We start from the raw sequence: 15,509 nt of genomic DNA, 5'->3' as shown, positions 1-15,509 counted from the left end.
CATGTGAAAATGTTTGCGACGTGATTATGACCGCACCACGGAAAAAAAAACAGACTTTGAACACGTAATGAGAGTTGAAACTAGAAGCATTCCATTTCGGAAATCGTTAGGAAATTCAGTATCCCGAGATTCACAGTGTCGCGGTGTGCCGAGAATACCAGAGTTGTGGCATTGTCTCACCACGGAAAACGCAATGGCCGACGGCTTTTGCGCAGAGTTGTCAGTGCTAACAGAGAAACAATACTGCATGAAAGAACTGCAGTTATCATTGTGGGACGTACGGCGAACGTATTCGCTAGGACAGTGTGGCGAAATTTGGTGTTAACGCGCTATGTCAGCAGATTACCGACTTGAGAGCCTTTGCTAGCAAAACGACATCGGCAGCAGCGCCTCTCATGCGCTCATGACCATGTCGGTTGGACCCTAGAGGACTGGAAAACCTTGACCTGGTCAGATGAGTCTCGATTTCAGTTGGTAAGAGCTGATGGTAGGGTTCGAGTGTGGCGGAGACCCCACGAAGGCAGACCCATGTTGTCAAGAGGACACTCTGCAATCCGATAGTGCCTCTATAATGATCTACATCTACATCTACATCTACATCTACATCCATACTCCGCAAGCCACCTGACGGTGTGTGGCGGAGGGTACCTTGAGTACCTCTATTGGTTCTCCCTTCTATTCCAGTCTCGTAATGTTCGTGGAAAGAAGGATTTTCGGTGTGCCTCAGTGTGGGCTCTAATCTCTCTGATTTTATCCTCATGGTCTCTTCGCGAGATATACGTCGGAGGGAGCAATATACTGCTTGACTCTTCGGTTAAGGTATGTTCACGAAACTTCAACAAAAGCCCGTACCGAGCTACTGAGCGTCTCTCCTGCAGAGTCTTCCACTGGAGTTTATCTATCATCTCCGTAACGTTTTCGCGATTACTAAATGATCCTGTAACGAAGCGCGCTGCTCTCCGTTGGATCTTCTCTATCTCTTCTATCAACACTATCTGGTACGGATCCCACACTGCTGAGCAGTATTCAAGCAGTGGGCGAACGAGCGTACTGCAACCTACTTCCTTTGTTTTCGGATTGCATTTCCTTAGGATTCTTCCAATGAATTTCAGTCTATAATCTGCTTTACCGACGATCAACTTTATATGATCATTCCGTTTTAAATCACTCCTAATGCGTACTCCCAGATGATTTATGGAATTAACTGCTTCCAGTTGCTGACCTGCTATATTGTAGGTAAGTGATAAGGGATCTTTCTTTCTATGTATTCGCAGCACATTACACTTGTCTGCATTGAGATTCAATTGCCATTCCCTGCACCATGCGTTAATTAGCTGCAGATCCTCCTGCATTTCAGTACAATTTTCCATTGTTACAACCTCTCGATATACTACAACATCATCCGCAAAAAGCCTCAGTGAACTTCCGATGTCATCCACAAGGTCATTTATGTACATTGTGAATAGCAACGGTCCTGCGACACTCCCCTGCGGCACACCTGAAATCACTCTTACTTCGGAAGACTTCTCTCCATTGAGAATGACATGCTGCGTTCTCTTATCTAGAAACTTTTCAGTCCAATCACACAATTGGTCTGATAGTCCATATGCTCTTACTTTGTTCATTAAACGACTGTGGGGAACTGTATCGAACGCCTTGCGGAAGTCAAGAAACACGGCATCTACCTGTGAACCCGTGTCTATGGCCCTCTGAGTCTCGTGGACGAATAGCGCGAGCTGGGTTTCACACGACCGTCTTCTTCGAAACCCATGCTGATTCCTACAGAGTAGATTTCTAGTCTCCAGAAAAGTCATTATACTCGAACATAATACGGGTTCCAAAATTCTACAACTGATCGACGTTAGAGATATAGGTCTATAGTTCTGCACATGTAGGTTGTTTTAACATGGTCCAACTGAACGGCTCATTGACTGGAAATGGTTATGTTCGGCAACTTGGAGATCATCTGCAGCCCTGAATGGACTTCATGTTCGCAAACGACGATGACATGTCAGTGGGCCACACCTGTTTCGATTGGTTTAAGAATATTCTGGACAACTCGAGCGAATGCCACCCAGATCGCATCGAACATTTATGGGACGTAATCGAGGGGTGAGCTCGTGCACAGAATTCTGCTCCGATAGCACTTTCGCCATTACGAGCGGCTAGAGAGGCGTCGTGGCTCAATATTTCTGCAGGGGACTTCCAGCCGCTAGTTGAGTCCATGCCATGTCGAGATTCTACACTATGCCGAGTAAAAAAAGGCCTGACACTATTATAAGATATCCCGTGACTTTTGTCGCCTCAGAGTAAATAATCTACAGCGTCTATAGAAAATGGGGTTGGCAGTGTCCGCGACGTTGCTATGTACTTACGAGGAAGATGGCGACCCAGGCGAGGCCGATGTTGTCGAAGGAGATGGTGCCCTGGAAGGGGTTGTAGGGCGAGGGCAGGCACTCGGTGTAGTACTGGTTCCAGTTGACGCAGGAGGCGTTGGTGGGCTCGTTGGGGCTGTTGGGCAGCGCCGTCGCGTTGCAGACGAGTCCGCTGTCGAGCACGAGCGGCGGCAGGTCCCGGCAGAGGTGCATGCCCGAGTCCTTGGGCGTCGAGCAGATGTAGTCGCGCTCCTGGTCCACACTGTGGTAGTACTGCGCCACAGCCCTGCCGGCAGCCGCGCCCGAGCCGCTCAACTCACTCGTCCCCGCCTCGCCTTAACAGCTCTACTACACATCACGGCCGTACTTTCATGCACGTCTGTGGGACGTGCCAGCTCTGGGGCCAGTTATACCTACTCCTAACTGCCTCTTTTGTTTCAGTATACGATTGCACTATAGCTACAATAGACACAGCGAAAAAATAGTGTAATTCCATGATGATGTTATAAACTGTCGGAGGTGATGGAGAAGTGTAAATGTAGCAATCTGAGGTAAGGGACCGTGGTCTGGAAACGACTGAGTCGATGCTTATAAGCGAAAATCGTTCTGACACATCTGACAGTCGAATACATTACAGGTACTGTTGTTGCTGAGACTGCAGGGTAGGCTCTTTTCGCAGGTACTAGTACAGCGCTCATAGCTCGTAAGGTATACGTTTTAGAGCCCATGTCTACTGGACTATTTTTTCTTGTTTTGGTCCATACTAACGCTTCGAAAAATGAGAATCAACAGTGCTTTCAGTAGAAGAGATGTTTTTCACAGTATCGAAGATGAACAAGAGATCATAGCTCTTAAGCATTTTGGGGCCCATGTTTACTAAACATTTTTTTCTTCTATTGGTTCATACTGCCACCTCCTAGAAGTTGCCTACTCTACAAGCTTAAGAACAATAATGTCAGTACATACATTACACTATCAGAGGTATCACAACGGTTCTCGCTTACAATTGTCGATACTTCGTTTCCAGACCAGCAGAGTCCCTTAGCTCAAACTGATACATTTAACATTCTCCATCATCGTTGAAAGATTGTAGCATCACCAGGGAGTCACCCAGTACAAAGAATATCTTCAGTTTTCAGGTATACCATCGCAAGGGGCAACTGTCAGTACTTCTTTGCGGAGAATGAGGCTCTTCACTTTTTAGTTTTCCTCCACGCAGCTTCTTTTTATTGTTTTTTTTTTAATTTTTTTATTATTCATCTGCTATCGCTGTCTCTTCCTGTACTGTCGTACTGTGATCGGTATGACATACCACCGTAAATATACCCCGTCCGTACAAAACGTTGCTATTCTAATAAAAATAGAGGAACATTAAAATGGCTGTATTAATGCTACATAGTCTCTTTCGCCTCGAGTGAAACACTCAGAACCTTGTTACGATGTGAAACTGTCAGGAAACTCCTTCTTTGGGATGTAGTACAGCTCGTGCAGCACATTGGCTTGAATGTCGGTTATGTCGTCAATGCGTTGATCTTTCATGTGAATTTCTCCACTTTGTCGTATGGCTACCCGTGATGATTTCTTCCGGAAAAAAAAACTGTGCGCGCTTTGCATTTCAATCAAGTGGCAACAGTCGTCCATGCATAGTTGTTTTCGTTCGGGGGTCAGCGTGTGCGGATCAAACTGTATACACATTTTTCTCTCCTTCTGAACATGGAGTATGTCTTGAACACTGACAACTCAAGTGGTGATCCCACCCAGGTCTTCTTGAAACCATTCTAGGATATTTCGACGTTTATGTAATGACAGACGTGTCTGAATCACTAAGGCACTGTTTTTAGCGTTTGACAGTGGCCCAAGTGTCAAAATTTGCAATTGCGTATTGAAAAATGAAACATTACAGTCAACAGCCTTACCATTATGTTATGGTCGACGTCACGACCGCATTCGACATCCTGCAAAGGTTCGCTGGAAGCACGAACATTGCAAAAGATTGCGTGGAGTTAGATCATCTCTTACTAGAGACCACTGGGAATGAAGAGAGTTTTTGTTTGATCCTAGGTCCACAGCTGCAACGATTTTTTGATTGCCTGAAACTGTTGACTTTTTTATCTTTGTACTACTGAACAGTTCCAGCTTAGGCCATTTACAGGTACTCTGATACATTTGCCAGCTCTTTGATTGTGAAATATCCGCAATGGCAAACACTGCCAATTTATCCGAAAGCGATGTATCGACGTTGTAAAAATTTATCCAGTTAAAAGAAAATAGCGTAAGGCGAAAATAGAAAAAGGAAAGAAAAATCAACAGTTGCAGGCAACAACGAATCATTTAAAAAATAGAGAATTGTGATGGAAGGCACACTCATTTCGGGTTTTCTGAAGTTCTGTGTTCAGACAATCACGTACATGAAAGTGTTGTAGATGAAGTACAATCATGTTGCAAAATCAAAACATCACATTTCTTCCGTAATTGTGGCTCAAGCCACAATTACAGCCTGTCCAGGTACACTAAATCAATAGCACTTTGTGAATAAGAGTGCTCTATAGGTTTGGGTGAGGAAATAGTGTACAGAATATATTCAGCTTGGGAAATAATAAATTTGTTCCATAATTACATGAGGTTTTTCTATTTAGTTGGTGGTACAAAGCCTTTGAATCTCTAAAATTTATTCGAGTCCGTCGAATTAAAAATTAGCACATATGGTCCCACGTTCTGACACTAATGCCGTCTAGTGGTGCAATCTTCAACATTGTCCCGGCAGTTATTACCAGTAAAAGCTTGGAGATACAAGTCTTTTTGCCGTGTCTATTGTATAAGTACTGCAGTTGTATTCTGAAACACCAGTATTACTTATATCTGAGCTGGTAGTAGACTATTAACACAGGATTAACTTGTAAATATAGCAACCAATCATGGTAAATAAATGTTATTAATGTCGTTACTGGTTCTGAGTTGCAGAGCTCATAATCAGAAAAAATGCATTTTTGCTCATGGATATGATTACGTAGGCTGTAAATATTTTGGGGGGTGATACTAGAAACCATTTCGAATAAAACGTTCCATGTAACATACGTACAGTTTTATTGGTTATTGCTATGCAATCGTTAAATAGTAACACACACAAATATTCACAGAGGGCTTTAACCAGAAGCGTGTGAGTAAGTTCAAAGTTTATTTTCATAACTTCCACATCCAGTATCAAGAAGCTTTCGATTTCTCTTGAAAACTGAGATCTTGACGTTGTTTTATGAGAGCAGCGCTATTCAGTTCGTGTCTTAGTTTTTTTTTTCTCTTCATACTACGACTTTCAACCTTTCCCATGGGTAAGATTATGAAGCCGCAAAGGCCGGGCACCTAGGTGTCAAGAAACGTGAACATTTCTGCCGACACATCCTCGGGGGAATATTACACTCCTGGAAATTGAAATAAGAACACCGTGAATTCATTGTCCCAGGAAGGGGAAACTTTATTGACACATTCCTGGGGTCAGATACATCACATGATCACACTGACAGAACCACAGGCACATAGACACAGGCAACAGAGCATGCACAATATCGGCACTAGTACAGTGTATATCCACCTTTCGCAGCAATGCAGGCTGCTATTCTCCCATGGAGACGATCGTAGAGATGCTGGATGTAGTCCTGTGGAACGGCTTGCCATGCCATTTCCACCTGGCGCCTCAGTTGGACCAGCGTTCGTGCTGGACGTGCAGACTGCGTGAGACGACGCTTCATCCAGTCCCAAACATGCTCAATGGGGGACAGATCCGGAGATCTTGCTGGCCAGGGTAGTTGACTTACACCTTCTAGAGCACGTTGGGTGGCACGGGATACATGCGGACGTGCATTGTCCTGTTGGAACAGCAAGTTCCCTTGCCGGTCTAGGAATGGTAGAACGATGGGTTCGATGACGGTTTGGATGTACCGTGCACTATTCAGTGTCCCCTCGACGATCACCAGTGGTGTACGGCCAGTGTAGGAGATCGCTCCCCACACCATGATGCCGGGTGTTGGCCCTGTGTGCCTCGGTCGTATGCAGTCCTGATTGTGGCGCTCACCTGCACGGCGCCAAACACGCATACGACTATCATTGGCACCAAGGCAGAAGCGACTCTCATCGCTGAAGACGACACGTCTCCATTCGTCCCTCCATTCACGCCTGTCGCGACACCACTGGAGGCGGGCTGCACGATGTTGGGGCGTGAGCGGAAGACGGCCTAACGGTGTGCGGGACCGTAGCCCAGCTTCATGGAGACGGTTGCGAATGGTCCTCGCCGATACCCCAGGAGCAACAGTGTCCCTAACTTGCTGGGAAGTGGCGGTGCGGTCCCCTACGGCACTGCGTAGGATCTTACGGTCTTGGCGTGCATCCGTGCGTCGCTGCGGTCCGGTCCCAGGTCGACGGGCACGTGCACCTTCCGCCGACCACTGGCGACAACATCGATGTACTGTGGAGACCTCACGCCCCACGTGTTGAGCAATTCGGCGGTACGTCCACCCGGCCTCCCGCATGCCCACTATACGCCCTCGCTCAAAGTCCGTCAACTGCACATACGGTTCACGTCCCCGCTGTCGCGGCATGCTACCAGTGTTAAAGACTGCGATGGAGCTCCGTATGCCACGGCAAACTGGCTGACACTGACGGCGGCGGTGCACAAATGCTGCGCAGCTAGCGCCATTCGACGGCCAACACCGCGGTTCCTGGTGTGTCTGCTGTGCCGTGCGTGTGATCATTGCTTGTACAGCCCTCTCGCAGTGTCCGGAGCAAGAATGGTGGGTCTGACACACCGGTGTCAATGTGTTCTTTTTTCCATTTCCAGGAGTGTAGTTTAGACAAGGAGGGAATAGAAGCTTTCAAAACGTGGTTTTACAGAACAATGCTGAAGGTTGGATGGATGGCTCACGTAACTAACGAGGAGGTACTGAATAGAATTTGGGGAGAAGAGGAATTTGTGGCACAAGTTGACTAGAGGAAGGGATGGGTTGGTAGGACATGTTCTGAGGCATCAAGGGCCCACAAATTTAGTATTGGAGGGCAGCGTGGAGGTTAAAAATCGCAAAGGGAGACCAAGAGATGAACACACTTAGGAGATTGAGAAGGATGTAGGTTGCAGTAGTTACTTGGAGATGAACAAGCTTGCACAGGATAGAGTAGCATGGAGAGCTGCAGCAAACCAGTGTCTGGATTGAAGACCACAACAACAACGACTACATATATTACAGAGCCTTACCCTCACGTTACAAATATCGTTCTGTGTATAGCGCCGCCATCATACATAGAATAGAGCAAGTTGTTTGTGTACAGTTAACACAAACCCTCTGGTCAGGTACATTCTAAGCTTAAACAACAAGACGCATCATTTCCTGATGAGCGAGTAAATGATTGTATTGAGCATTCACAAATACGACATACATAAGACGACAACCGAAAAAAGGACACTTTTAATGTCATTTTTATGTTTATTTAAAAGGTATATATAACCAGTTACGAATTTAGGAATCTGCTCATCCCCGTAAAAGGCGGCGATTCTTTACCACGTTTATTGATGTTAGCAGAGCCAACACGAATAGGTTTCGTAATTGACGTCTGGTTTAAATACGAAAATTCCATGCAATCTGAAATTCGTTTCCTTCATGAGTATACGAAAATACATATATGTACCAAATATGTACGTTGTAAATTAATATGTATGTTGTAAATACCTTCCTCTCGATGTATTGCACTCTAGTAGTTGTAGACACAAGGAGAATCATGCCACCACATCTGAATGATATAACTAATCTACACTAGTATAGGGCAGTTTTAATGGCATTTGTGAACTGTTATATACCGGATGGTTCTAATTAAACTTTCCCTATCTAACACATTACAACACGGTAACTAATTACCGTACGAGTAGCAAACTTGGTAGCATTAATGTCCAGAGTATGGGGTGCGTCACAGCGCCACCGTCCAGTTCCAACTATGGCCACGAGGTGCTGTGATCAGTCATCGTGATTCATAGCCTCACACACCTGACCAGTCGCAGTGCGCTTGTTGACGTGTCAGCATGAGCTTGGACAAAAGGGGCAGGTGGAGCTCTATTACCAAAACAACAGTAATGCTGCGGCTGCCCCTCGAGAATATCGCCGGCTGAAAGGATGACAGAAGGTCCTCTTTCTCCACCTACTGTGCGGAGCATGATGAAGTTCAAATCAACTGATCTGGACGTCGCTCTGGGAAGTGGCCGACGAACGGTTGCAGCACAGGTGGTTGATGAAATCGCTGTTGCTATGGCAGGCAACGCTGCGCGCAATTCCAGATCGTCAGGCAGTGCGCGTGCCGTATCACGACACCTGAACATCCCATACTCCACTGTACAGAAGGTGCTTCGAACCATTCCCAAATGGTATCCGTGCAATATCCATATCGTACAGCAGCTTGCACCACAGGACGCACAACGACGCGTTGACTTCGCTCTCCACTTTCTCGCAAGGATTGTATTTGACGAGGGTTGGCCCTGGGCCACCCTATGAACAGACGAAGCTCACTTTTCTCTAACGGGTGATATGAAAACACAGAATTGCCAAGTAGCCGGCCGCGGTGGTCTAGCGGTTCTAGGCGCGCAGTCCGGAACCGCGCGACTGCTACGGTCGCAGGTTCGAATCCTGCCTCGGGCATGGATGTGTGTGATGTCCTTAGGTTAGTTAGGTTTAAGTAGTTCTAAGTTCTAGGGGACTGATGACCACAGATGTTAACTCCCATAGTGCTCAGAGCCATTTGAACCAATTGCCAAGTGTGGGGATTTTCACCTCCAGTCATTGTACATAAAGTTCCCCTGTATGGTGAACTCGTCACCGTATGGTGTGGCTTCAGGGCTATGCTGGACAGGTTGGCGCTCAAGGACTAAAGACGATCAGCGTGACTGGCCAGCGTTACTGCGATGTGCTTCGCCAGCCATGTCATACCAGCCCCACAGGAGAGAGACGCAATGGACTCAACAGTTTTAATGCAAGATGGGGTCACCGCAATCGCTCTTGAAGTTCACCTGCTTCTCCGAAACACATTTTCTAACGATCGAATTACCAGCCGATCTTTTCCAAATGCTTGACCGGCACGATCACCTGATCTCACTCCCTGTTATTTCTGATTGTGGGGCTACCTGAGGGACAGGGTTTACCAGGGGAACATTCACATATGTGCTGATATGGAGCGCAGCATATCAAGAGAGGTAGCCAGCGTACTTACGTACATGCTTCGTTCTGCTGTGCAGAATGCGACACGGCGCTTGCAAACTCTTCTGGACACTGATGGCCGCCATATTGAGTCACTTTTGTAGCAGTACTGGTACCGGTATGTAATGGTACGAAGTACCGTAGAAGCACATTAAAAGTGCTTCAGTTTAATTGATTCTGCAGTATTTGTCTTCCCCATATTCGTGACATTTATGCTACCAAGTTTGGTTCTCGTACGGTAGTTAGTTTCCGTGTTAATACATGTTAAATAGGGAAAGTTTAGTTATAACCATCCAGTACATGACAAATGTGTATCAACGCATGTAAAAGCGACAGTTATAATTTTAGTTTTTAACAGTACTATGTCTTTTTAAAATAATTTTAATAACCAGATATGTTTTTTGGACTTATCTCTGTGAACGCCCTAGAAAGCGGCGGATATTTGCCCTAGTTTAGTGATGGTAGCGTTTTCTTTATTGCATTGTTTTACATTAAGCTTAATGAGGTAGCTTCAACTAAAGCGAGTATTGCTAGGGCTTTGACTCGCTCATCAAGAACTGATATGTCTTGCTGTTTAATCTTAGAATGTAACTGACCGGAGAGTTTACGTTAACTGTACACAACTGACTTCCTCCGTTTCAAATGTTCAAATGTGTGTGAATTTCTAAGGGACCAAACTGGTTAGGTCATCGGTCCCTAGACTTACACACTACTTTAACTTAAACTAACTTACGCTAAGAACAACACAAACACCCATGCCCGAGAGAGGACTCGAAACTCCGGCGGGAGGGGCCGCGCAGCCCGCATCTCGTGGTCGTGCGGTAGCGTTCTCGCTTCCCACGCCCGGGTTCCCGGGTTCGATTCCCGGCGGGGTCAGGGAGTTTCTCTGCCTCGTGATGGCTGGGTGTTGTGTGATGTCCTTAGGTTAGTTAGGTTTAAGTAGTTCTAAGCTCTAGGGGACTGATGACCATAGCTGTTAAGTCCCATAGTGTTCAGAGCCAATGAAATGAGGGGCCGCGCAGTCCGTGACATGACGCCTCAAACCACGCGGCCACTCCACGCGGCGGGTGAAGTTTGAATCATATACAGTTGATGTTCCTGACACTTATGGGGTCACGCCTTTGTGTACCAGAATGATGCAGGCTGAAACAATGAAATAAAATTTGTACCACTGCCAGGATTCGAACCCAGGTCGCTAGACAGATGCGCTGCCCTTTCCGCCACACTGGCACACCAGCGGCGCTATGCAAAGCCTGATGTTTGTTACGCGTGGCTACCGCTACGTAATGTAAGTATTCCGATTGTAAGTTGATTCTATGAATTTACCTTATTGTGTGGTGGTGTAAAACATTTAATTTCAACAGTTCAGAAGATGCTCGCATTGATCGAGTGAAACATGTAAAAATAAAGAAAAAGTTACACGCAACTTGTGGCTGCTCAACGATTTTAACAACACGCCCAGTCAACTGATTTTCACACCACACAACACAACGTCAGGGACGTACTCTTAAAAATACGACTCCACGAAGACGTGTGGGTTTTTGTCGGGTCACTGACGTGACTTAGATGTCATACTGAAACCGCCACGAGTGATAGTGGCTTCATCAGTAAAGAGTATTAATGCGGTTATTCGGCGTTTGTAATTAGTCAACGACAACACTCCAATCCTCTACTTTCGTGCCCTTCTTGAAGGTGTCGAATTCGCTGTAAATGATAAGGATAGAGCGTGCACGCGTAATGTAGATCATATTCTTGCATGTTGCGCATCAATACTCGTAGAAATTCTGCGTGTGCTTATAGAAGGACTACGTTGAGCCATGTGAATGGTGTATTCTACTTCATCCACACTCATTTGACTTTCAGATGAAATGCGACTGCTGGGCACTGAGCCAGTCTCAGGCAGTTTAGTTAAACATTAGAGACTCTCGAATCTGGTACTGTGCGGTTAGGAAGTAGTCTAACGTATTTTCTAAAAGCAGCAGCAGCGTTTCCATTACAAAACCTGTACACAAATAGCATATCGGCATATTTATCATTTGTAAATAAGTGATTCATGCTTAAAAGGTACCGTAGAACTAGCCAGCAGGTCACAATCACAGCTGAAAAATTTGATTATGTTAACTCAAGCACAACTTCACAACTTGAAATTCAAACCAAAAATAACAGTTGATAAACAAACCGATAGCAGCCTGCTCAGATAACATACAAAAATGCAGCCGAGCGACTTCGTCGACAACCGCCGATATTTGGAGAAGAACACACCCCGCAATTTTCTAGGCTTATCTGCACCAAGTAAGCGCTGCGCAAGTGAATTTAAAATCTCGGTTTCAGAGAAACTCAGGAATGATAACACACACACTGTAGGCACTAGCACCATCACAAGCCAAAGGTGACCGATGTCAGAAATTTTCGGACTGTGAGAGTTTGTCAGCTGAGCTAGCCCATATCGAAGTCACCTTTCATCGGAATGGTTACAGTGAAAGACAGATCGGACGAGCGTTGTGCTACCGGTCAACTGTGTATCGGGTGAGTCATGGTAGCACAGAAGTCTACGGCCTTTTTACCTTACGCGTGGAGTATTTTACGGAAATATGATGTGAAGTGTGTTTCGTTATCACCATCTATGATCAGGGTCATTTTAGGCTCCATGAAGGATGATTTTTGTTTATGTAAGCCGGGTGTCCACGGTATTCCTTGCAATTGTGGCATATCATATATTGACCAGACTACCAGGACTGTGAAGGATCCTCTGGTAAACCTTCCGTGATGTAAGGTCGTGGTCCATGAAACTCTTCAGCTCCTAACGTTTCGTCCAGAGCTGCGCTGGACATCTTCAGAGGGGTGTTTCTCCTCCGGTGAGTCTTGCCGACTGACGGGTCGGACGTCTGAGAGCGACTTATATATCGTAGAAAGTGGGCGTGACCAAAGTTGCACGTGATATGCAGAGATAATCTTTGTCAGAGATAAAACTTAACTATTGATCGTAATCTCGTCACGGATAAAACTGTCTAGCAATTCTGTAGTGCTACTGTCCAAATATCACTAAGTTTCATGGTCTCTTCTTTCCGATTAAAATTATCCCTATGTTTATATATTTCAATTGCTTCTCTAAAAAGCCGTGGGTAATAGTTCGTCGTCGTAGATAAAATTTTTGTTTCGGAAAACTTCACTTGATTATTTCCTGACAGAAAAGCGTGTTCTGCTACAGCCGATTTATCTGTTTTTCCTAATCGGCAAAGACTTCTGTGTTCTTTTAACCGTGTATTTACGCTTCTTTTTGTTTTTCCTGTATAAACTTTACCACATGTACACGGAATTTTATATACGCCACTGGCTGATAGAGGAGCGCGTTTATCTTTTACAGACCGGAGAACATGACAAATTTTCTTCGTTGGTCTAAAAACAGGTCTAATATCATGTTTACTTAAAATCTTTCCAATCTGATCCGTTAATTTCTTTATAAAAGGGAGAGAGACTGTATTCTTCCATCGTTTTTCGGGATTGTCCTTAGGCTTTTTGTTTTTTGGGTGCAGAATTCTGCTTACTTCTTTCTTTGAGTAGCCATTTTTCTCAAAAGCGTGCTTCAGATGTTTTAATTCGACGTCTAGATACTCCGGCGAGCAAATCCGTCTGGCTCTGTCAACGAGACTTTTAATCACACCTCTCTTTTGTTGTGGATGGTGGTTAGAGTTTTTATGTAAGTATCTGTCTGTGTGCGTTATCACGACCGCTTTCTACGATATATAAGTCGCTCTCAGACGTCCGACCCGTCAGTCGGCAAGACTCACCGGAGGAGAAACACCCCTCTGAAGATGTCCAACGCAGCTCTGGACGAAACGTTAGGAGCTGAAGAGTTTCATGGACCACGACCTTACATCCCGGAAGGTTTAACAGAAGATATGTCATTCGGTCGTGAAAGCCTTCATACTATGATGTGAAGGATCCGCCTACTGAACATAAGCGTCACACTCGCTTACAACACCCAAGCAAATCCGCCATTGCAGAACATTGTCTCGGTACCGGTATCCCTGGAATACAACAACACGGAGATTCTGACATACACTTCTAGCTATTGGGATAATGTTATTAAGAAAGCAGTTGAAATTAAATTAGAAAGAAACATTATAAATAGAAATGGTGGATTTTGTTTAAATTCTGCGCGGAATCCTGCTCTCACCAATATCAAGAATAAAAAATAATAGCAAAAACAAGGGGACAGAGTTTATGCTACCTCACTCGTTGGTTATTAATTTCACTATCGATAACTTCTGACATCTGTTATCTTTGGTTTATGATGGCGCTAATGTTCACAGTATGTGTGTTTGTGTGTATGTGTATGTGTTTTATATTTCCGGAGTTCCTCTGAAAACCGAATTTTAAATTCCCTTACACAACGCTTACTTGCTGCATGTTCCCGTCGAAATATTGGCGGTTGTCGACGATGTCACCCGGCTGCATTCCCGCAAGTTATTTGAACATTGTATACGCCGGGAGAAACTCAGGCTTCACAACAGAAACTTTTATAGCAACAAACGAATTTAAAACTTATCTCTGAAACCAGGCGTACCTCTGTAACCAGCCGTACCTTTGTAACCAATAAAAATTGGATACATATTATATGGAATGTTTTATTCGAATTAGTGTACACTACTTCATCCTAAAATATTTATTATTACTCCTGAAACACTCCCCGTATATGCTCGAGGACGTTTATCGTAGGCCAATTATAAAATATTTCGTTCATTACTTAGGCAAATAATTATGTAGGAGGTGAAAATACATTTTCGTGATAGTAAAAATGGATTCTGTGTCTGGCGCGAGGTAATTTACGACATTTTTCTGCATGTTTTATAGTGTTAAATTAAAACATATCGTGATCATAGGGAACATTAATTATGCAAACTCCGTTGATGTCATTTGTTTCATTGACACCAATCAGCATGTGTGGCATCTAATGGAAACCGAAGATGTCATACGTCTTCATTTGAAATTTGTAACACATTTTGAAGAACAGTCAGTTAAATATTGATGAACAGTATCTACATTTGTGTGTATGAATAAGAATACACGCAATTTATTGATGAGCTTTGTCTCTCGAAACCAGTAATGGCATAGTCAGCGTTCATTAAAGCTAATGATTTAAGTATTTTTTATGAATCTTTTATTTACTGCAGTCATGAACTCTTCTATAATATAAATTATAAATAAAATGAAACTTTTACAGTAATTGTAACGGTGTTCAAAGTGCTATGTGTTTTAAACTATATTACATGCATAGTAACAGAATTACTCTATGTTTTATCATCACCTCTTACACTGGACGAATTGTTACAATATTTTCCATATGCATATTTATCTAGTCTTTGATGAAAACTATTTGATAAGAAAATGTCAACATGTGTAGTTATGGCTGTTAAACAGAATGAGAAAAAAAGTAGGTATCCAGTCATGAACATATTATGTTGTATTTCATATTAGTTGATTAAATGTTTCTTGAGATGGTTTGTATTGTAGAAAATAACCCTTGTTTATATAGACCTCAGTTAATATTTCGAAAGTTTACCAGGTTTCCAAAAGTAAGCGTCAGAATACGAAAATAGAAGATAATTATTGTGTCTATTTTACTTTGGTTAAATTTCTTATACAGCATATACTTCTAAATCTTATCTCTTCTTTCTTGTGTTATATACGGCAATTCACGTGTTTCGTTGTGTCCTGCACCGGACATTACATCAATTCAAATCAATCAGTCATTTATGTAGCTCTTGGTATCTCTAACAATAGATTGCTTGTAATGAAAAACTTGACAGGGGTGTGTAGTTAACTCGATGCATGTTTTTAGGCACATTGTGAAAATAACATGTCGTGGAAATGCAACTGTAATGAGTACATTAGGTTTCTTTTTACACAT

At 44.0% G+C, this 15,509-nt stretch overlaps 1 protein-coding gene across 1 annotated transcript in view; it reads right to left on the bottom strand.

The window, feature by feature from the left end:
* The window catches only part of LOC126234906 (voltage-dependent T-type calcium channel subunit alpha-1G), a 790,867-nt gene that overhangs the window by 523,771 nt on the left and 251,587 nt on the right, over window positions 1-15,509 (bottom strand). The window contains exon 5 of the mRNA XM_049943646.1: window positions 2,376-2,661. Coding sequence (XP_049799603.1) covers window positions 2,376-2,661 — 286 coding nt within the window. The remainder of the gene's footprint in view (window positions 1-2,375; window positions 2,662-15,509) is intronic.

The sequence above is a fragment of the Schistocerca nitens genome, chromosome 2 (assembly GCF_023898315.1).
Source record: "Schistocerca nitens isolate TAMUIC-IGC-003100 chromosome 2, iqSchNite1.1, whole genome shotgun sequence".
Classification (NCBI taxonomy): Eukaryota; Metazoa; Arthropoda; class Insecta; order Orthoptera; family Acrididae; genus Schistocerca; species Schistocerca nitens.
Note: the sequence above shows the minus strand (reverse complement) of the source record. Positions and strands in the feature narration are given on the sequence as shown.